This window comes from Indicator indicator, chromosome 14, assembly GCF_027791375.1.
Source record: "Indicator indicator isolate 239-I01 chromosome 14, UM_Iind_1.1, whole genome shotgun sequence".
NCBI classification, from domain to species: domain Eukaryota; kingdom Metazoa; phylum Chordata; class Aves; order Piciformes; family Indicatoridae; genus Indicator; species Indicator indicator.
Window position 1 is genome coordinate 4,888,003 of NC_072023.1, and position 22,451 is coordinate 4,910,453.

At 41.0% G+C, this 22,451-nt stretch overlaps 1 protein-coding gene across 2 annotated transcripts in view; it reads left to right on the forward strand.

Moving 5' to 3' along the window:
• ANO4 (anoctamin 4) overlaps positions 1-22,451 on the forward strand; it is a 105,371-nt gene that overhangs the window by 62,792 nt on the left and 20,128 nt on the right. For both annotated transcript variants that reach the window (XM_054386471.1, XM_054386472.1), the window contains 7 exons: positions 4,443-4,577; positions 5,326-5,422; positions 6,714-6,774; positions 10,797-10,879; positions 15,091-15,231; positions 17,963-18,127; positions 21,742-21,778. In XM_054386471.1, coding sequence (XP_054242446.1) covers positions 4,443-4,577; positions 5,326-5,422; positions 6,714-6,774; positions 10,797-10,879; positions 15,091-15,231; positions 17,963-18,127; positions 21,742-21,778 — 719 coding nt within the window. The remainder of the gene's footprint in view (positions 1-4,442; positions 4,578-5,325; positions 5,423-6,713; positions 6,775-10,796; positions 10,880-15,090; positions 15,232-17,962; positions 18,128-21,741; positions 21,779-22,451) is intronic.

Consider the following 22,451-nt stretch of genomic DNA (forward strand, 5'->3'; position numbering starts at 1 on the left):
GGCACCTGGAAAGTTGTGGGGTTTTATTTATGAGAGTAAATGGTATCAGAATGATAGCTCTAGACCTTGGTGGAAGCCTTCTTGAGTAACCTGGGTTTGATGTTTAAGGTTTTGTAAGATGCTTTAGCTTTTTCATCAGTGTCACCCATAGATTTTTCCACAGCTGTTTTACAAACACACCACAAAATAAAGCAATCAAAATATCAAACTCCCTCGCTGGGGTCATGGATGTCCTGTAGTTGTTCAGAGTAGTTGTTTATGTGAAGAGGAATAGGGCAGGGAAAGCTGTGAGGGTCCTTGAGCATTCACAGGAGCATGAGTGAGTCTCAGTACTCATGAAGCTCAGCAGGGTTCAAAGCTGCAGCCCCAGCCTGCCGTTTGCTGCCTGGAGTGCAATGAATTCACCAGAGGAGAGGTGAGGAAAGTCTTTTTCTTCTCACTTCACAGATGCTAAAACCCTCTTATTTCCATTGTTCCTGCCAAATCTTTGCTATGTACTGTCATTCTCAGCAGCTCCTGTGTCTAGTGAGCTGGAGATTTTTCCTTGAAGAGCTGACAACAGCAAGACCTGTTGTTCTTTTCACTCTTAGTATCTCAGTGTTCATACTTTAAACAGAAGCTTTTTAAGTACCAGTTCTGCAGCAGGAGCAACTCTTTTATTTTTTTTTCCCCATACTAGAAGCTATGTAGGGTGTGTTTAAAGGATGTAGTCTATAGGAAAGGCATTGTGTACAAGTAGGACACTGAGGTTCTGGAGTGTGTCCAGAGAAGAGCAATGAGGCTGATGAGGGGCTTGAAAGATATGTCATATGAGGAGTGGCTGAGGGAACTGGGGTAGTTTAGTCTGGAGAAAAGAAGGCTGAGGGGAGACCTTATTGCTCCCTACAGCTACCTGAAAGGAGGATGTAGTGAGGTCAGAGCTGGTCTCTTCTCCAAAATAACAAGCATTAGGAAATGGGCTTAAGTTGTGCCAGGGGAGGTTTAGATTGGAGATGAGGAAAATTTCTTTACTGAGGGAGTGGTGAGGCATTGAAACATGAGGCACTTCAGGATATAGTTTAGCAGTCATGGCATTAGGGTTACAGTTGGACTCAATGATCTTAAAAGTCTTTTGCAATCTTAATGATTCTAAAGGAGGAGTGGATGGATGGAAAGTCTTCCACAGACATCTGGCCAGAACTTACTGCTGCCAGCTGTCATTCCCCTTTACTATATCCTTTAAAAAGGGTAGTAAGTTAGATGTAGGTAATATAATTATCTCACTTAGGTATGGTTATTTCCACCTTAAAGTCAAGTTGCCACAATATGAAGTGAAATCATGCACACCTCAGTGCCGGTTTAGTTTTTCCTTAGCTGTTAAAATGAGACCTTCCATCTCTGCTGCTGTCAATTTCATGCCTCCCAGATTTCATTTAATCTGATCAGCTGGCTGTTATGGAGATATTAGTCAGTAGAAATAAATGAGGAAAAGTCATCTGAGGGGAGCTGCAGGATTCTGCTTTCACTCTGCTTTGAGACACATGGCAGTAGGAAAGTGCAGGCTTGGCACGATTGCCAAGGCACTCATTAATCAACAGATGTGGTGCTATGATTTTAATTACACTCCTGCTGGAATTTAGTATCCTTGGTTATTTTACAAGAGTAATTTAAGAGCCTTAGAATTGGTAGCAATTGGAAAGAAGCAGGATTTAGTCTCCATGCTCAGGGACCATGCAAATAAAAGGAAACAGTTGCAGTGATTCCTGGGGGCTTTGGGTCACCTCCCTCACAGTTCTGTGAATAGCTTCTTCCCTCTAACTTGTGCACAAATAGCTTCTGCTGCTGCTTGCCCATGTTATTTACAGGACAAAAAGGGAGGTAAAAATTATATTTATAAAGTGATTGTAAAGCAAAGTAGATGAGCCCAAAAGCAAAAGTAATGCCTGAATAACTTGCATTTTATACCATGTTTATATGAAATTATTTGGTTGCAAGCTGATAACTCCCTTTCAATCTTCTGTCAAGCTTTCCTCCCCACCCCATTTCTCCTGATGTAACATGAGAGCAAACACCTGTTGGAAAACTCTAGCTCCTTCACAACTTTTTTTCCCTGTGGTATAAAATTTCTGTATAGGATTTTATTCTGACCTGCAAAAGGATTAATGAAGATAAATCAGTTATTGGCTTAAGTCTAAACCTGTCTATATTCTAGCTCCATCACTTCCTTCTAGGCATCCTGAAAGCAAAAGATAATATAATGAAGGCTGTTAAAACAGAAGAATCCAATATCACATTTTATGGGTCTCAAAACCAGACTTTGTAGCTTAATACTTTTCAGAAATGTTCCTCATTGATAAACCCTGAGATTGGAATCTTGGTTCAGTTAAGTCAGTGATAATTCCAGTGCTGGAATGGGGGGGAGGGAAGAGACAGTTCATCATAAAACAGGTGATATTAGAGACTAGTATGCATGCTGGCATAAAATTGAGAAGCTGAAATTGTTGTTTTATTATTATAACAGTACAGAATATGTGAGTATAGGAGAGATGGATTATTCAATTAGGTGCTTACAGGATTTTGCTTTTTAGTTTAGAGAGCCATCAAAGACACAAAATGTGGTTTTCTGTTCTTAATAGGAGTCTGAAAAATTAGGTGTTGATAAGGTAGCAAAGTTAATAAAAATGTAAATATCAGTGCTGGAAATTTTCCCAAAAGATCTTCCATGAGCAGGCACCTGGTAGCAGGTGAAAATTAGGTATAAATAATGCACAGTGATGCACCCTGGAAAAAAAAATCCCTGGAATTCTTCATGTACATTACTGAGTTCTGGCTCAAGTGGCAGCCTGCAGATAAAAGAGCTGCCATCACTGTGGAAAGCATATGAAATTCCTGTTGTGTATATAGTGACAGAGAAGAAATAAAAAGCTTGTTCTTCATATCTGGTGCACCTTGAAGGCAAAGAGGGCAGAGCTGTCTGTAAAGCATCTTCGTCTCCTGAGGGTCATGACAGTCCAGGCTCAACCCAGTCCTGGGCTGGAATAAATGTGGCACGTAGGAAGGTCTCCAAAGACCTTGTAACTGCCATAGTTTGTTTCTATAGCACACAACCCAGTGGTATCTGAGCAGACTTACAGAAAAAAAAAATGCTGCCTATGGAGCCAGAAGAAGTGAGATAGGAACCTGAGCCTGATTCAGACTGCAGCAGTACAGCCTGTGGAATACTGTGAAGCAAAGGGATGTGGTGGGAGACTGAGGCTGTCTGTCCATATTTAAAGCAATATGTATCAAAGTAATGTCACCATCCTGCACTTCTTTTTAAAATCAGACTCACAAATGGCCTCAGATGTCTTTTCCTTACATTGCAGAGATTTGGGTTCCTCCCCATCATGCCCATTCCTCTTTCTGCTCATACTGAACTCTGCTTGGGTCTTCATCTAGGATGAAGCTGTTTGGTTGCTAACATCAGGAAAGAGTTTCATCAACAGCCGTTCTCAAATTCAGTTCATATGCAAGTTTAAGTCTCTGAAGTGCAAGAATACGATCTTGCCTCATTCTTTAAAACTAATCTTGCAAATAATCACCTGAAATCTTCAATTTAATCAAGATAATTGCATCTTGAGTTGCAAAGCATCCTCATCTCATCATCAGCCTACTGTGGACAAGACCCTGAAACACAGGACAATGCATGACCCTGCTCCTCTGCTGATGAATTCAGCAGGGGAGAGGGGGGGGGGGTGTTCTTGATATATTCTTTACCACATAAAAAAATGTTTGGTTGCATTTGGAAGGAAGAAAAATGTTAATGAATATGTAGCAAATAGGAGCTTCCTGACCACTTTGCTGTCAGTTTTTAAGCAATATAGCTAATAAGTTTAATTCAGACTACTTGAATCGGTGCAAGATGATACGTCAAGATATTTGTTGGACCTCACTTGCACTTTGCTTTCCACTTGTGGTAGAGCCATGGGATGAGTTTCTCAGGAACTGAGCTAAGAAAAGAAATAATCAAGTGAAAATAAACTGGATTGGAGAATAACCTCTGGTTGATTAATTTCTTTGAAATAATTTGAGCCCAATTTTTCCCCTTGTACTGATTTTATAGATGAAACTGCAGTTATTTGGGAAGTACAGCTACATAGCCTCGAGGCATGAAAGCCATCAATATTCCAAATACAAAAACCTATCTTTTTTAAATTAACTCAGTGTTTCCTTTCTGAAGTCTCCATTCACCACACTGTAAACGGTGGTCAGAGACATTTTTTGATTCCCTTTCTAAGCTCATTCACGAGGCAGGTTACTCACTGTGGATTTAGAAGCCCAGTGGCAGGATGTTCTTTGGGAAATTCCAACTCTGATCTGCTCTTCAGATGTGATAGAAATATATTTTTTTTGTATGAGCAAACAAGATTGAACAGATGTATTCTAATTAGCTGGTAACATTGCTGTGTTGTGTTTTCAAACAGACGGTACTTTGGGGAGAAAATTGGGCTCTACTTTGCCTGGTTAGGCTGGTACACAGGGATGCTCTTCCCAGCTGCCTTCATTGGATTGTTTGTCTTTCTGTATGGAGTCACCACTCTGAATCACTGCCAAGTCAGGTAATGTGAGCACTTTTATAAGGGAAATTGCAGCTATGGGTTATTGTGAATAATTTAAAATATCTTCACATGAATTGTGGAAATTATTTTGTTTTGAACTGTTGAATGAATGCTCAGGAAAAGACTGGCCTTGATTCTCATCATGTGCTCAGTGTGGAGATCGTCTTGTTTTGTCCTCCTGATATGGCATGGGAGTCAATGTTTCTTGCCCAGCACCAGTTGCTAATGGTGATAGCAGCTCAGCATGAAGCAGGGAAAAAGCAGGGCTTCTTCGTTACTGTTGTAACAGAGTGACACAGGGGAATTTCCGCTCTCTTCAAGGCCTTTCCCAAAGCTCCACCACAAAGGAGCATTCTTCACATGAAGAACCCTCTGTACATTCTGCTAGGTGCTGCACCTCTCCATTCTTGCACATTTAAGACAAGTCACAAGAAGTCAAACTTCACTTCCTCTACAATCATCCTCGCCCTCCTCCTACCAAAGGTCACTTCTGACTCAAGGAGAAGCTGGAAATTATAAAGAGATCCAGCTAGTCTGGCCTTGAAGAGCTGCCCTCTGTAGTTATGACTATAAGCTCAGAAGTCTTAGTCAACAAATACTAATTGTCCACATCCAGTTATGAACATCTTGGCTTCAGTTACAGAACTTGGTTCAATAAATAACTGAATGTGAGTGATACCTATCAATCCATTTTAAAACTGATTGGTGGGCACCAAACTACTAATTTGTATCTTTTCTATTTTTCCAGTAAAGAAGTCTGCCAAGCTACAGATATCATCATGTGTCCTATATGTGATAAATACTGTCCCTTTATGAGGTTGTCAGACAGCTGTGTTTATGCCAAGGTATGCTACAAACTATGCAAGTAGAAATGCTTTCCTTGTAAATCATTGATTTTGCCCTCTGCATTTATCTTTAGTGAGCCTGGGTAGATAAAATCTTGAAAGAACAGATCAAGTCCAGCCATTATTAACATTTAATGTCTTCTGCTAAGACTTTATCTGGGTGGGGGAAACCCAGGCACAAAGCAGGCTGGGTGCAGACTGGGTTGAGAGTAGCTCTGAAAAATAAGACTTGGGTGTACTGATTGATGAGAAGTCCTCCATGAGCAGGCAGTGTGCTCATGCAGCCCAGAAAGCAAATCATACCCTGGGCTGCACCAGAGGAATGTGGCCAGCAGGTCAGGAGAGGTGATTCTGCCCTTTTACTCTGATCCTATGAGGCTCCACATGGAATACTACATCCACTTCTGGTGTCCCCATCATAAGAAGGACACAGAGCTGTTGGAGCGAGTCCAGAGAAGAGCCACAAAGATGATCCAAGGGCTGAAACATCTCTTCTATGAGGATAGGGTGAGGGAGCTGGGGTTGTGCAGCCTGGAGAAGACAAAGATGAAAATAAAGGTAAAGGCAAAGACAAGACTCTGGGGGGGACCTTAGAGCTGCCTTCCAATACCTGAAGGAAACCTAGAGGAAGGCTGCAGAGGGACTTTTCATAGGGTTGTCTAGTGACAGGGCAAGGGGGAATAGTTTTAAGCAGAGGGAAAGTAGATTTAGCTTGGATCTCAGGAAGAAGTCCTTCAGTAAAAGGGTGGTGAAACTGGAATAGGTTGCCCAAGGAGGTTGTGGATGGCTCCTTTGTGGGTGTGTTCAAGGCCAGGCTGGGTGAGGCTTTGAGCAGCTAAATCTAGGTAAGAATCATCCCTGCCTGTGGTGAGGAGGTTGGAGAAGATGATCTCTGAGGTCCCTTCCTACCTAAGCCATTCTATGACTTAGTTTGACTTGTAAAACACTTGAATGCAATTTACACTTAAAGATTCAGCATTTCCAGAGGTCGTGTCCTAGATGCATGTGCTGGGGTGTCCTTGACATCAACCTTTCACTCACGAAACATCCTTCATAAGTAGCTCCATAAAATGAATGCTTTGGGTCTAAAATGATAGTGTTGGCAAGAGTCAGTCCCAGGCCAGGCTGGCAAGCAGTCCTGTCCATGTACAGGTGCAGCTCACACACCAAGGGAAGGATCCTCAGGACTGTCAGACCAGCTGCACTCGTGATCACAAGGATATTATTAGGGGAAAATACAAAACAAAGCCTTATTGTCACAAACTGATCCCACTCTTAATATATCCCCCAGGTAACCCACCTTTTTGACAATGGAGCTACTGTCTTTTTTGCTGTTTTCATGGCAGTGTGGGGTAAGTTTTTTGGTTTGATATTAATTGCACAATCCTTTTTTTTTTTTTTTTTTTTCTTCAAGGTTATGATGTGACATAGGCTTTTGTAATTTCCAGGACGCTTTTTTCAGACACTGAGACAAACAATATGGGCTTGATTCTTTTCTGCTGATGCAAAAGGAGGTGGTTGTAATCAGGTTTTGATGTGCTGATAAGTTCAATTAAAATTAAAACATGACTGCATTATGTAGTGTCTATGTAGGTGGTTATATTCTGGGGCTTTTGTAATTGTTTTTCAATCTGTCAGCTCGAAGACCTTTTCCCTGCTACTGTTTAGGTCTTCTTTTAGCCTAAGGCAGCTCAGTTTAGTGTCTGCACTAAAATTAATTTATGATTTGTTTCTCCCACCTTGCAGAAAGGCAGTAAAAGCTTAGATACACGTCAGCAGGTCGTAATTAAAGCAAAGCTCTGACGAAATGAATGAAAGATTTAGCTGAATGACAAACTGATCCCAGAGTGGTCGAACTGTTGCCATGGAGGCTGAATTTTGCCCACAGGACAGGTCTATTTCTGGCTCAAGTATTTTTCCTCCTGTGGTCTCGTAGGCAGAATTGAAGGCAAGAGGAAACAATCATTTCTTGTAGCACAAAAAGCCTTTCAAACATGCCCTGAGCATGCCCAGGCTTTTAGCTGCTACTGTGCCATTCTGAGAGAAATTAACACCTTTAGAAAACGCCTCAAACGCCATGCCTCAAAAATGACATCCAGCTCAGGTGCTCCCAGTGCTTGAGCTATCCTGAATTAGCCATTGTTCTCCTCTTCTTACTCAGACATCTCTAACTGCTTGGGAAAGGTGTCCAAGTAATCCTTGTAATCTCCATTTTAAACTGCAGATCACTTTTTACTGAGCCATGAGAGATACCCAGGAGACAACATCAGAGCCACCTAGAAGTGTGTTTCCTTTGATAAAGGAAGTTGGTTTAGAATGCTTGATGGAAGACAAATAAAAGCCTAGCATGAGGAATTTAACTCTTGTTTTCAAGTAACAAGAAATGACAGCATAAAACTTTATTTTCTAAATACATGAGTTAGTCTAATGAAAATATATTGCTTCCCTGCAAGCTTTGCCTCTGGCATAAGACATTCACATTTATCTCCTGTCTGAGGGTACAGAATTTAAGGAGGTTCTTCAGCAGTATTCCTGGTACATAGACTATCCCCCAGAAATCAGGATGAATATATTAAGTGGTGTTCTGAAATACAGTAGGGAGAGGATTGCTGAGCAGCAAAGGTCAGGATTAAGCTATTTGCTGGGAGAAGGCATTTGCATTACTAGCTGAGATCACAACTTCTTTCAAAAAGCATCTGAGGAAATGATGCCAAGACAACTTTGTACAAGTGGATTTTGAGGACTGAACCACAAGGTGAGTTCTGAAGCAGGGCAAGCTTAGGACAGGGAAGCTTAGTAAAAGACCTGTGAATTAAGGCCAATGAGAAATCCAAAAATCTAAGCAGGATTTTTGGAGAATACTCAGCATCTGGTTTAAACACAATACCAGTTGGGAAATGGGAGAGCCAGAAGTTAAACTCTGTCCTGTTGAGCTGCCAAAACTCAGAAAAGAATGCTGAAGTGTGATCTTATGGGTCTAGAAAGGAAGCAGAGACATTTCAGAATGCAGTGCTTTTCAGAAGAGCTCAGCAGTGCAGTGTAACAGCCAAAGGTGGTTCTTTACAGCACGTTTTAAAATATCTAGCAAGTCAAAGTGCATGCTGACCTGGATGCAGGGAGAAAAGTGCAGCACAGTCAAAGTTAACCAGGGTTGTACAGATCTCCCTATTTGCTACTCAATGATTTGAAAATAACTTTCTAAAGAGGCTTCAGACACAGCACATACTTCCTCTGACAAGAGCTAGGTTTGCTGAATATAATATGTACAGATCCCTCGCTGCAGGTGTGTGAAAAACAAGAAAGAGTTGAAGTGCAGCTCAGCACAGACACACCTGAGAGGTTCGTGCCTGTGGGCTCACACACCTACGTGAGTCCTGCTCCCCCCTTCTCTTTGGAATGGAAAGAAAGTGGTAGTAATCAATCAGGTTTGTTGCTCCCAGGCCTCCAAGAAGTGCAGAGCTATTTGTTTAGCCTATACAAAATAATTCAGTATGGGCTGATAGGGGAGAGGCAGCTCCACAAGCCAAGGAATGAACAGTGGGGTGGTTCAGTAGTAGTGGAGACTCATTAGTCCTTACTAGTTTTGAGAGAGTCCAGTGGAGGGCTAAGAGGATGTTGGAGGGACTGGAGCACTGCCCTGTGAGGAGAGGCTGAGAGCCCTGGGGTTTTTTAGTCTGGAGAAGAGAAGGCTGAGAGGGGATTTAATAAATGTCTATAAATACCTGAGAGCTGGGGGTCAGGAGGGAGGGGACAGGCTCTGCTCAGTTGCACCCTGTGATGGGACAAGGGGCAATGGATATAAACTACAACACAGGAGGTTCCACCTCAACATGAGGAGGAACTTCTGCTCTGTGAGGGTCACAGCACTGGAAGAGGCTGCCCAGAGGGCTTGTGGAGTCTCCTTCTCTGGAGACTTTCAAGACCCACATGGATGCATTCCTGTGTGACCTGCACTAGATTCTATGGTCCTGCTCTGGCAGGGGGTTTGGACTCAATGATCTCTGGACTTCCCTTCCAGCCCCTAACATCCTGTGATCCTGTGCTGATCTCAGCTAAAACACTGCAAAAAAGTTATACAAACATTAGGCTCAGGAGATCATGTTTGCTTCCTTTATTAGATTAAATCACAGCAACTGATAACCTAGTGTAACATATCTCAAACTTTCAGAAAAAGGATGACATGGTATATGAAAACATCTTCAAGCCAAATAGCTGCCTCCTTAAACATGCTTTCAATGCCTTATCTGCTTGCAAGTGTTCATTTTCTAAGCATATGTTAACTGCATTGGCTACAACATTAAAATATAGTAAATAAAAACTGGTTTAAAGTACACTTTCACCAAACTAATGTCAGTGCTTAGTATCACTTCATGTCATTATTAGTATGCTGCAGTAAGGCAGATAGTCCATTAAGGAGATGCTTTAGATGTGGAAAATATTGGCAGGCTATTGTAACTCTATTAGAGCTGACACTGTGCTAGCTCATGAACAAAGAGCTTTATGCTCTCTGTGGTTATCAGCCTGATGTTTTTCCATGAGCAAGAAAGGGAAAAGCCAAACCTCCTAGAGGAAGTTTTTCTGTTGATTTGTGTCAGCTTTAGGCAGCTTCTAAATGCTTTTAACAAAACAAATTTTTAAAAACTGCAAACCATAAACAGGCTCAATATTAATCATGAACATATTAGTGTATGACTGAGTGCTTCCTTGATTGTTCTTTTCATCACTAAATGGAAGCAGAGTCATGTACAAGCAGATGAGACTACTTTGAACTCTGTCAATAAGAGCTGTACAGCACAAAATATTTGTCAGATGTTAATGCCACACACCACACACACACACACACACACTCATCTAGTGTAAGAGAAATTACCTGAATTAGAAAGATATAAGGCAAAAGTTCCCTTTTCCACGGATTTGCACATGCACTGGAATGTGCATCCTCTGGATTCTGTTTTCTCTGTACTGTAAATGGTCTTCAAAGAAGGAAAGTTGTTACTTAATCTACAGTAATCCCAAGAAACCTTTAGCTTTATCAGAAATCTGCTATATCGAGTCATGATGAGTCACAGGAACAATTTTACTCTTTGAGATTCCTCCCTTGGCTGGTTAGAAATTAAACATTCTCATTTAGCACTAAATGAAATCTCTAGAGCCTCAGTCACACTTGGAGCAAGCAAAGTAATCCTTAGAAAGGGATGCTTTGTGAAAGCAGTTTGATCACCAGCATGATTTGCTGTTCAAAGGAATCCTCTTATGCAAAGAAATGAAAATGATGTAGCAGCTTCATTCAACAGTTCTGTGATAGTCTTTAGCATTTTTTTGACTTAAAATTAAAAAAAAATTATGTGATTTTTTTTTTTTTTCTGTTTTCCAGCAACTGTGTTTCTGGAATTTTGGAAAAGAAGGCGAGCAGTGATTGCTTATGACTGGGACTTGATAGACTGGGAGGAAGAGGAGGTTTGTATTATAGAATGTACTCCTAAATCTGTAATACAAAGAGATTTGGTTTAAAATGCAAGCAGTCAGGTGCCCTGGGGTGATGATGAGTGTACCTGCTCCAGACCTATTCATGGCACCTTCTCAAAGTTCTAGAAGTAGTTTTTTAAGTGTCGACAGCTGGAGGTAGCAGTCTTCTCAGGAGCAGTATAGCAGGTAGTGCCTTTCTCTCTCAAATTAGAGGTTAAAAATGCCAATAGGAACTCTAGATGTCTGCTGCCCAAATATTTCTGTGAACAGTCATAAGGGCATCAGTATCTCATTGGCATCTGAGGTACCAGTTCCTCCCCTGTTCAGTGGGATCCCAAGTGTGGGAACTGATTATGTCACAGAGATGTCTTCCCTGAAGATGCTCCAGCTGCCTGTGCCCATATCTGTAGCACAACTGAAGCATGTCCTTGCTTTAAGGTCAGCTCTATGGACCGCTGTCTCCTCTTCTTCACTACCAAATGCTGCATTGGCTCTAGTGCCTTTGCAGGATTTTGCTTCTGGAACCAGTCACAGTTTGGCAGCAGGTGTCCCAGGTGAACAGGCATTGAGACCTTTTCCCTGTTTTGTGGTTTGAAGTCCACCTCTGCACTTTGTCATTGCCTTTAGCTGTAAGCCAGATGACCTGCAAACTATAGGCTTTGGAAGGAGACTTACTTCTGGGGGTGTTACCACTGTCCCAGTGATCAAGATTCAAGTTTTGAATCTTTCACAAATCCCTTTTCTACATCTGGGCTATAAGACACAATATAGCCTTGGGCTAGGGAGGATAGGGCATCTGCAAGAATTTACCCCTTGGAGGACCTCCTGAAAGAAAAGGATGTATTTCACCAAGACATTTACAGTAGCTCTTCTAGTTCACAAGGACCTAGCCTAAGGCATTGCACATTGATCCATACTTGATACTGCAGAAATCAGGGTTGTTTCACCTGTGAATAGAGAACTGGATTGATTGATGTTTGAGAAGTGGGAAGGAAGGAGAGCAGTTTGGTTTATGAGGATTGAAAGAGACACGTCCTGTGGAGTCTGATCATGATGCTGTACATGTCAGTGAAACCTCAGTGAGAGAGAATTTTTGCCTCCATGAGAATTTTACTCCTGCAAGTGCTGCTTTCTAATAAAATCACTGCTAATTGAATTTCCAACCCAAACCATTCTATGATTCTTCCACTCAGTTATCACTGGGCAAAATCAGCCAACTTCTTTTATTTCAAATAAATCAATTAAAGAGTTCTAATTACCATTTTAAGTCACAAGCTTTTGTTAATGAAGATTGTTATTTTTATTATCATTATCTGCCATGCCTAACTTTTGATTGCTTTAATTTGCATTATCAAATTGAAAAATAAGGTTTGGCTATAGAGGGAAACTTACTAATTCCTACCAACAACAGACCGGGGTGGGGGGGGAAAGACAACATTTATAAGACTTCCTGTCACTTCATTACCAATTTTCTGTTCTAAATGAAGAGACAAAGAAATGAAACAATGGAAACAATGGAGAGAATTTGTCCAGATATGGGGAGAATTAAATTTGTCCAGATATGGGGAGAATTAAATTTGTTCAGGTCTGCAATCTCGTGAATTGCTCACCACTTCAGAATTTCACCCAAGGAAGTCATGCAGCAGCCCCTGCAGTGTCCAAGTCCTCCAGCCTGGGTACATGGGCTGAGTATGTTCTGACTTTTTTTAGCCTTGCATATCTGGATTTCCTTTTCTTGTAAGTGAGGTGCAAGGAGGGAGACATGGAGAGTAATTTGTTCTTGGTTGGGTACACAACAAGAAACCAGCTGCTCAGACTTCCTAGCACTCCCAGCTGAAATATGACTTCTGTTGCTATTTATAGTGTGCTTCTTTCTTTTTCTTCAGTATTACTTTCTTTATATCATTAACCTCAGCCAGACACAGTACTGCTCACTCCCCACCCTAAACTGTGCTCAGCATTGCTGAGTGCCATTAACCAGGTACGAAGGTTCGTGCCACAGTTTCAGTTTTGTGTGGAGATGTATCTGCAGAAATAACATTTGCATTATCTTAATTGACTGAGGATCTTAGGAGACACCTAGATGCGTGGCCGGGTGGATATGATAAGGATTCCAGTGCAGATTGTAAAAGGTAATAAAATCTTAGCATAAAGAGAGCTGCAGAGAGGAAAGGATTCCTCATGTCTAACTCAGTAAGTCAGCTGGCAGAGCTCTTGCACAGTCTGCAGGGTGCAGTTTCAAGTGCCCTGCTTCGGTGCTATCACACTATCATTCTGCACATCCCTGGGCACACAGGAATGCTACTTGCATAGTTTCTCTTTCTAGGTTATGGTCTGCTCAGCAGCCCTGATATGGCAGGAACAGCTTGAGCAAGGGACAGCAAGAGCAAGGTGTTACCCTGCCTCAGTAGAAACATGCTTAGTGTTTGTAGATGGCTCAAGTAGAATTTGTTCCCTCAAGCACACAGTTAGTTACACAGGCATTGAATTGCAGCTGAGCGTGCCTCTTAACTTGTTTTAATGCCATGCTACCAGGTTGCTCCTTGAATTTGGAAATTTATTGAGAAAATGCCTTCAGACTTTGAGAAAATGAGAATGAGGCATTTCTTCTTCTTTTTTTTTTTTTTTCTCTCTCCCCGAGGAGAATGTTATAAAAAGGATGTAGGATTTTAGGATATCTTATTTTTATTCACATTCTAAAGGCTTATATAAGCAGTTAACATTCATCTAGGCAATGCAGTCATTTAAGGTTCAGTTAGTGAAAGTTCAGTTAAATGCAGCTGCAGGGTTGTAAGTGACTGAAATTGGGAAGCTGGGTTCTTGGCTGGTACAAAAGAAAAAAAAGCTCAGCAGAGGCCTGATGGATAATGTGCAAAGGCATGGCTGCCTCTGTGCTCCCTTGGAGCCAGCTGTACCATGGGCTGACTCTCCAGCATGCAACTGTGCATCATAGAACTTGATCTAATGAATGTGGACTGCCAGCAGCTCTGAGAGTCCATCACAGCCTGGTGCTTTCTCTCATCTCTGACAGCATCCTTGATGCCAGACTTGGGTGAGGGCACATGGCTCTTGGTGAACTCCTGGATGGCAGGGCAGTGGGGTAAGCCCTACTGCAGCTGAAAGCCATCAGGTCTAAGCTGAACTAAGGATGAATCCTGGCTTGTGACAAGGCTGTAAAGAGATGTAATTAACTCTCTCCCCAGGTTTTATTTCAGAAGAGAGGCTTTTATAGCAAAGCAGAACTTGACATTGCTGCTACTGCAAGCTGATCCTTCTAATAACATTGTCCAAGTTAGGAAGCAATGGAGCAGTATTAGATGGCATGGCTCCTTCTTCAAATGAAAAACTTTTGCTGATAACTGGGAAGGTAGCCAATAACCTAGCAAACAGTAACTGGATTTGGAAAAGAGAGTTTCTTCTTTTTGTTTTCTTCCCCCCCCCCCTCTTTTCTTGTTCTTTTCTCCTCTTTCTTTTTCGTTTTTCTTTTTCTTTTGTCTTTCTTGATTTTTGTCTTTTTCTTTTTCCTTTTTCTTTTCTCTTCTCACTTTCTTTTTCTTTTTCTTTTCTCTTTTCTTTTTCTTTTTCTTTTTCTCTTTTTCTTTTTCTCTTTTTCTTTTTCTTTTTCTTTTTTCTTTTTCTTTTTTCTTTTTCTTTCTCTTTTCTCTTTTCTCTTTTTTCTCTTTCTCTTTCTTTTTCTTTTCTCTTTTCTCTTTTCTCTTTTCACTTTTCTCTTTTCTCTTTTCTCATTTCTCTTTTCTCTTTTCTCTTTTCTCTTTTCTCTTTTTTCTTTTTTGTTTTTTCTTTTTTTCTTCTTCTTTTTCTTCTTCTTTCTTTTTTCTTTTTTATTGTTCTTCTTTTTTCTTTGTTGCAGAATTCCAGTATCTGTAGGTTAATATCAGGCTTGAAAAGTCTGTGGTATCAACTTTTAAATGACTTCTCTTGCAGCCATCTGAAAGACCATGGCTTAGATGAGTGGCTAAGCAGGGAGTTCACTAAGTACTTCCAGTATTGCTTTATGGGTGCAGTGATTTATTCTAGTTCTCATCAAGGTAAACCTCATTTCCCAGCTTAGCTTTTACAGCAGCTGGGCCAGCTGCTGAAGATGTAATTCCCAATAGCAGTGGTCTGATAAATGATTGTGAGTTGCCTGTAAAATGTTTCCCAACTGTGCTGTATGTGAACATTCTCTGTCTGTTCTTTAGGAGGAAATACGTCCACAGTTTGAAGCCAAGTACTCCAAGAAGGAAAGAATGAACCCCATATCTGGGAAGCCAGAGCCTTATCAAGCATTTGCAGACAAATGCAGCAGACTCATTGTTTCTGCATCTGGAATATTTTTTATGGTTTGAGAACTTTTATTTATTTACCAGTTGAAAAAAAAAATGCCAAGTAACATTATCTCTGCTGAGAGAGTATGGAGATATTGGATATGACTGCTTGAAAGTTAAATAATCTCTTGTATGTTCACTGTAGGCTGAAAATCTACACATAGCAAATCCCCTGGGTTTCTGTAAAGTCCTACATGAGCTCACTCTTCACAGAGTCTCACAGATAACTGTTAAATCCTTCCTTCAAGGCTATACAAGTAACTGTATGTAGCACCACCCATGCTGGAGTAGTGATGTTATCACATTTAAACACCAGCTTCATCTGACTTAATTAGCTCACTGATTTCCTTGCTTTCTCTGTGTAGATAGTGTAGAATGATGGGAAGAAATGCCATGGAAGAGGTAAACCCTTTGTAAACCCTGCAGAGAACCTAACTAATATGCCTTAAGAGCTTAATGATATTAATACATCCCAGATTTGAGTATATTGAGTAGATAAGGAGAGAGAATTCACACTTCCAATGGAAATGGAGAAACCAATGTTCCTTGGCTAAAATGAAGCAGCTCTCCCCTCTCCAAAATGCAAAACTAAATGCAGTAGCCAAGTCTTTCCTAACAGATTGCTGCATGTCTTCCTGCTGAAATGTTCCCATCCTCTGACTTCATTGAAGCTCTGACTTGCTGCTGTTCACATGAAAACAGTAGTGATAGGACTGGTCTTGAAAACACAGCTGGCACCAACTTAGATCCTCATGGAATTTACTAGGGCTTTTCCAAGAGGCTAGAAAATGATCTGTGTGTATAAATTCAGGAGCTGTGGAGAGACAGGTAGGTGAGCGAGCCCAGCAACTTTGTGTTTGAATGAGACAGGAGGGAGCAGGGAAGAGGGCTTGTAAGAAACTGGTGCCTTCAAGATTGTCCAAAGCACCAGGGAAGTGGTGGAGTCTCCATTTCTGGAGTCATTGAGAACCCCCCCTGAACTGCCCTGTGCAACCTGCTCTAGGTGACCAGCTCTAGCAGTGTGATTGGACTAGACTATCTCCAGAGGTCCCTTCCAACCTCTAGCTATCTGTGATCCTGTGAAGGCCAAAGCATTACTAAGATGAACTCTTCTCTGCTATGTCAGGTAGAGAAACAGAGACTCATGGAGGAATACTGGGAGAAACACTGGGCATGAGGAGTCAACATATACTGAGTGAGACCTGGAAGTCCTGCTCAGAATTGCTTCTAGACCTGCAACATTTTGCATACCTCCTCTACTTGTTGTTTGGTTGGTTTTATTTTCCCTGAAGGGGGGCAGTTTTCACTCCCTACACTTTGCAAACAGTGATCAATCTTCTCAGCTTAGTGACAGATCATGCTCAGGCTGTCAGAAAGGGCAGCCTTGCTCTGAATTGAATGCACCACAAATTGTCCCCATACAGCCCTTGGAACAGGATGAGGATTATTGTCACTGAAGATATTTTTTTATTGCTGACATAGCATGGGCTTCCAGTGAAACCAGAAAAACCCTGAATTTTCCACCCTTTAGGTAAAAATATTCCTTAAAAATGGAAGCTTTATGCACAGGAGGTACATGCTTACTAAATCTTCTAGTTAGAGCAGTGCTCAAAATTTCACAGCCTTGACTCTCACAGTGCCGTTACCAAGACAGCTTGAACCAGTTAGTGGCTCCCTGCCAACAAAGGGAAGTGGTCCTTCTTCAGCAGGGAATCCAGAGAACATCCTTCACATTCACACACACCTTTTCCTTCTGTACTGTCACTATGTTAATCCATTTTGTAACTAATAAAACATGAACCCAACCTGGTTAGCATTCAGTGCTCTCAAAATGGTTTTGTCCGGTCGGTGAGCTCAGCTTTGATAGGTTTGAGTTGTTTATGCACAGCCTTGGAAAACACCAATCTTTTGCAAATAATCATCTGCCTCCTCCTGAAGAATCTCTCTTGTCTAATGGATGGCTAATGGGCACTGGGTCAGAGGTTCTCTGAGATGAGTCACCCATGCTAATTTCCAGCTGTCTGTCCTTTAGGCAGCTTGCTAAACTGTGACATAAATTGCCCAGGACGGAAAACAGTTGCCATTTAGTGCTCAGCTGTTGCATATGGAACATCAAGTGATTTAGCAGCCCAGCTCAGCTGCATGGCTTTCACATTACAACTGTCAGATTTGCAGAAAGTCTCATCAGAGAAGAAACTACAAGGGGAATTGAATTTGTTACCTTCCCTAGACAGAATCTCTCCAGAACTGTAGCAAGGAACATCTTACGAGGGTTGTTGCTGAGGTAGTGCTTACAAATGGAGACCTTTTTCCTGCAAGTGTGAAGTCCCTCAAAGGACAATATCCATCCCAAATATCACACAATCAAGCTGGGAGAGCATCCTGAGACTAGCCTTTGCACGTGGTAAAGAAAACACCTAATTCCCAGAGCTGGCACCACTGTTTCCCACCTTAATGCTACTGTTTCCCACATTAATGCTAAGGAAGAGGTACACTTGCAAGAAAACATTTAAAACTCAAAGTTATTTTTATATGATTTCAAAGATAGTTTGCATCATGGAAAATTTAAAAAAAAATTAAAAATACTTCATGATAAGAGTATTCATCTTGAAAACTTTCTTTGGCATCAACATGGATGTGATCTTCAAGTCTTTTGCTTCACTGTTTGCAGTACCAGGGAGAAGTTAACTCCTGTTCTGTTGAAAGCTTTCAGGTTCTTCTCTCTGATTTTTTTCCCCCCTTTTAGATCTGTGTGGTGATTGCTGCTGTTTTTGGCATCGTTATTTACCGTGTTGTGACTGTCAGCACTTTTGCTGCCTTCAAGTGGGCTTTAATCAGGAATAACTCTCAGGTTGCAACTACAGGAACTGCAGTCTGCATCAACTTTTGCATCATCATGCTACTGAATGTGGTGAGTAAAATTAATATAGCCCAAGTTATATACTTGAGCCATCAATGAGTAGATAGAGATTCACAGGATTGTTTTGGTTGGAAAAGACCTTTAAGCTCATCAAGTCCAACCTTCATCTCATCCTGCAGACCACCAAATGCTGTTGTTTCCTTTTTCAGGAGGAATGGAGTGTCTTGCTAAGCCAGATATTACATTATTGTTTATGGATGTCATTCACTATTTATATAAAGTACAATTCCAACCCCAAAACATTATGTTAGATGTGTTTGAATGTTCTAAAAAACATTTTAGGGAGATATACTCATACTTTAGCTTTATCCTCTCCCTCTTTTTTACCTTCAATATGTCTGCAGGTTGCAGACCACTTCCTTAATATTCATGGATTTATTTAGTATTTTGATATTATTTGTTAAACACAGTGGCCAAGCTTCATTCTTATTTATACTGCTTTCAGTTATTCCAGATTCAATTTTCAAGAGCAGTTTACCAGTGAGGATATGCACACACAGACACGATGTCCATGTGTAGAAGAACTCCCTTGGGCGGAAAACTTCACAAGGCTTGAGAGGACATGGCTTGTACCATGAGCTGCCTGTAGGCTTGGCCAGGGGACACCAGAGACATGGTCTGGGTGCATTGTAGCAGGGCTGGCTGAGTTCAGGTTATTGTTGTGAGCTGGTTTGGAATCAGACTTGGAACAAAGGCAGAAATGGAATTTCTGGGTAGTCTCAGCCCCAGTAAGACAGTATAGCATAGATTAAATGGGGAATGAGTTTCAGGTAGAGAATTCTGCATATTGCTGTGATAGCAACATGTCTTCTGTCAGCTGCTCTTGTCAAGAGATGTCTGGCCTTTTGCTATCAGCTTTCTGTCATTTGTGCATTTTAAAGGGGGAGGAGGGATTCAGCTACAAACTGTTCAGGTACTGCAGCCAGAGTGGAGTGGCTTTACCCTGTCAGCAGCAAATGTGTTCTGCTAAAGCACATTAGGTCTTTGCTGACTGAGTCCCTAGGGGAAGTATGAAATGTTAAGTCAGACCTGCACGTTTCCAAGTGCTAGCTTGAAGACTGCTTTCTTTTCTGTGCAATACCCAAACATTTCCATCATCTAAAAATTAACTAACAGCCTCTCATTCATATAGCAGGAAATTCCAAGAGGTTTTGCTTCAGGACTTCTCCCTTTGGCATAAGCAAGACTGGATTGGTCACTAGGACAGTCTGTCAAGAACCATTGATTTTCCTGTATTTTCTCTAAGGTGGAACTGTAGGCTGAGAAAGGGCAGAAAGAAGAGGTGGATGCTGTTATTCTCTCTGAATTTCTACTCAGGACCATCTTTTATGTGGTTTATTTTTTTAATTATTATTTTATATACTATTCAATGCCTGCAGGGTTTGGGGGTTGTCTGTAATCCACTTAGGGTGCACAGTAAGCATAGAGAAAATAAAAGAAAACTATAAATATCTATGTCAGTACAGCATCTGTTTCCAAGCTCTCAGTAAAAGTCATTGCATCTGCAGTCAAGCAGCAACAAAGACATACTGCAGATATGAAAATATTTAGATCTTAGAGTTTTACAGCTTAAAGAAATTTTTTAAATAATGGAAGATGGCTTGAAGGTGCCTTTTTGAGAAACTTTCTTTCCTCTAATACATCAAACAAGTAAAGCACTGCAAAGACAGACTTCTTAAGCCTTGTATTCATTACCATGCAATAAACCACAGCCTTAGAACTGGATATAGCTCATGGAAACAAAAGATCCCCAAAATATGAAGCTGCAGGAGCTTTTCAGAAGGGCTTAGGAACATAAACCCTCACTTCCCATAATGGATTAATGAAGTTTATTGAAGGACAGTGGTGGAATTTCTACTGGGGGGAAAAAAAGAAAAAAATTCCTCAGGAGTGATTCAGGGAGTTGAATCCCCCACAAACCATGACTCAAGAAAAGTGGTAGAAGAGCAAGCAAAGATATAAATAACATCTGAGTGGAGCAGGATGGACACAGTAGGGAATTCACTGCTAGGAAGCCTGGACAAAAAAAAAAAAAAAAAAAAAAACAATGATCCTGATATGAGCTGACAACCTCTCTAAGCATCAGGGGAAAGGTCTAGACCACAGGTAACTTCTAGACTGGATGATCTGAGAGCTAGGCACTGAAATACACTGAAATATCCATCTGAACAAAACAAAATTACCTTCAATCATCATGTCTCCCAGCTAATCCTGCAGCCTGACCTGGGAACAATCATTGGCTTTCCCTAGGTTAATAAAACCTGTTAATTCCAGTGATATCACCCATAGGAAGAATGAACACAGAACAGAATATGATCAGAACCAGGCCCCCTGGGACTCATAGTGATGTAGCAGATAATTATAGTCAAACATTGTTAACAGAATCTCTAACACAGTCTTACTGTTCCAGAAGGAACAGCAACAAAAGACAGTTTAAAAACTCCCTCTGCAGAGCAGTGTACATTTGTAAAATAGCACATTCCCTGCCGGGATCAGGATATAAACCACCTAGAAATTTAGCACTTTCACAGTTGCCCTTAAGAGATGCTCTTAAACCACAAGAAGAAACTACATTTTTCACTACTTGAAACAAAACTATTTCCTCCAAAAGCAGCAAAAAGCTATTCTAAGTAAGAAGCTGTTAAAAATGGATGAGAGAATTCAGGATTACTTCACTTATTAAGCAGGCATCTGAGCTGTAAGTTGTGCATATAACACTATTTTAGCAAGAGTTTGTAACTGCAGATGGGGAGAAACACTGCCAATATGGACCTTGGGAGCGAGTACTTGAGGCTGCAGTATCCCTGTATGCAGCAGTGAGAGTTAAGGATGTTTAGTGTTTTGTGGGAACAGGCTCCAGACTCATTTGAAGCAAATGGAAATCACTGTATTCCTTTCCACCAATAGTGATATTGGTGGTGATGTACTTTCTAGGTTCAAAACCCTCTTTGCAAATACTAATTGTGAAAACTCCTCCAGATCAGTTTATGTAAGCATTATGAAGTTTAGCAGTCTCCTGGAGAGTTTGAGAGCAATGAATCCCTTCAGGATTTAGAGCAATGCCACTGTCTCAGAGTAACAAATGTGTCTGTTGCTGAGGATTACTAAACACTTCCTCTGAAGCAGCTCTGTCTCCCCAGTGTCTTTCCTTTCAGCACCAAAGTCCCAAACAACCCCCCAACCTAAAAAAAACCAAAATACCTAACACGGTAGAGCATGATCTTACTAGGATGGATTTTTTTGGTGGGATAAACATTGCAGAAGTAGCTAAACCAAAAATTCCAGTTAAGCTATTGCTCTGCTTTGTGGTTTTGGAAATATTCTCTCACCCTTTTTCACTGTGTGTGTAAAATAAGGACAGTGATAACGTTTTTTTTTTTCCTCCATATAATTGTATGTGAAAAGAGCTGAGTATAGCCTTACAAATATTTTTGTTGGTTGGTTGATTGTATCATTGCCTTATGGTTTCATTATCATATCAGAACATCACAAAGACCATCTGGATGTCAGATTGGAGGTGTATGAGCAGTTAATCCACCTAAAAAAGCAGTTCTGTGTTTTTGAGCTGATCACATTTCTAAGAGGCTGTTTCTTCTCTGTTACAGCTGTATGAAAAGGTTGCTCTTTTCCTGACAAATTTAGGTAAGCAATTTTTGGGTCCCTATACTCTGCTAGGATTTAGCCTCTATAAATATATGGAAGGCCTTAATTAATTTGCAATCTATATGAATAAATGGGTTTATGAAGTTTATAACAAAGGAGCATATCATCTAAATTTTAGCATCATTCAATCAGTGGTGGCATCACCCAGCTGCCCTGCTTGTTCCTTGTTCCAACCCCCTACTTTGTGAGAATTTCAACAAGTTGTTACTCTGGGTGGGGGGAAAGCATGAGTTTTCAGAAAGGCTCAGCACTCACAACCTTGGAAATCACAGGATCTCTTCTGGAAGCCAAAATTCTAGCTTAAAACTAAGGTATTTCTTGACAATCAAACATATGCCTTTAAGAGGAGCAGTAATCTGGAGGGAAAAACCACAAGGTGACTCAACAACTCTACCAGCACCTAAACTCTACTGATGTTCTAAGGTTCAGTAATCTCTTTTCAGATCATCCATAAAAGTGATCTTTATGCAGAGTAAGGGCAACACTTTCTAAGACCAGTGTGTGCCATCAGTAGAGTGGCAATGTTATTACTCATTAATACTCATAGGCATAGATTCACAGACTGCATTGGGTTGGAAGGGACCCTCAAAGGTCATCTTGGCCAACCCCCCCTGCAGTGAGCAGGGACATCTCCAACTAGATCAGGCTGTCC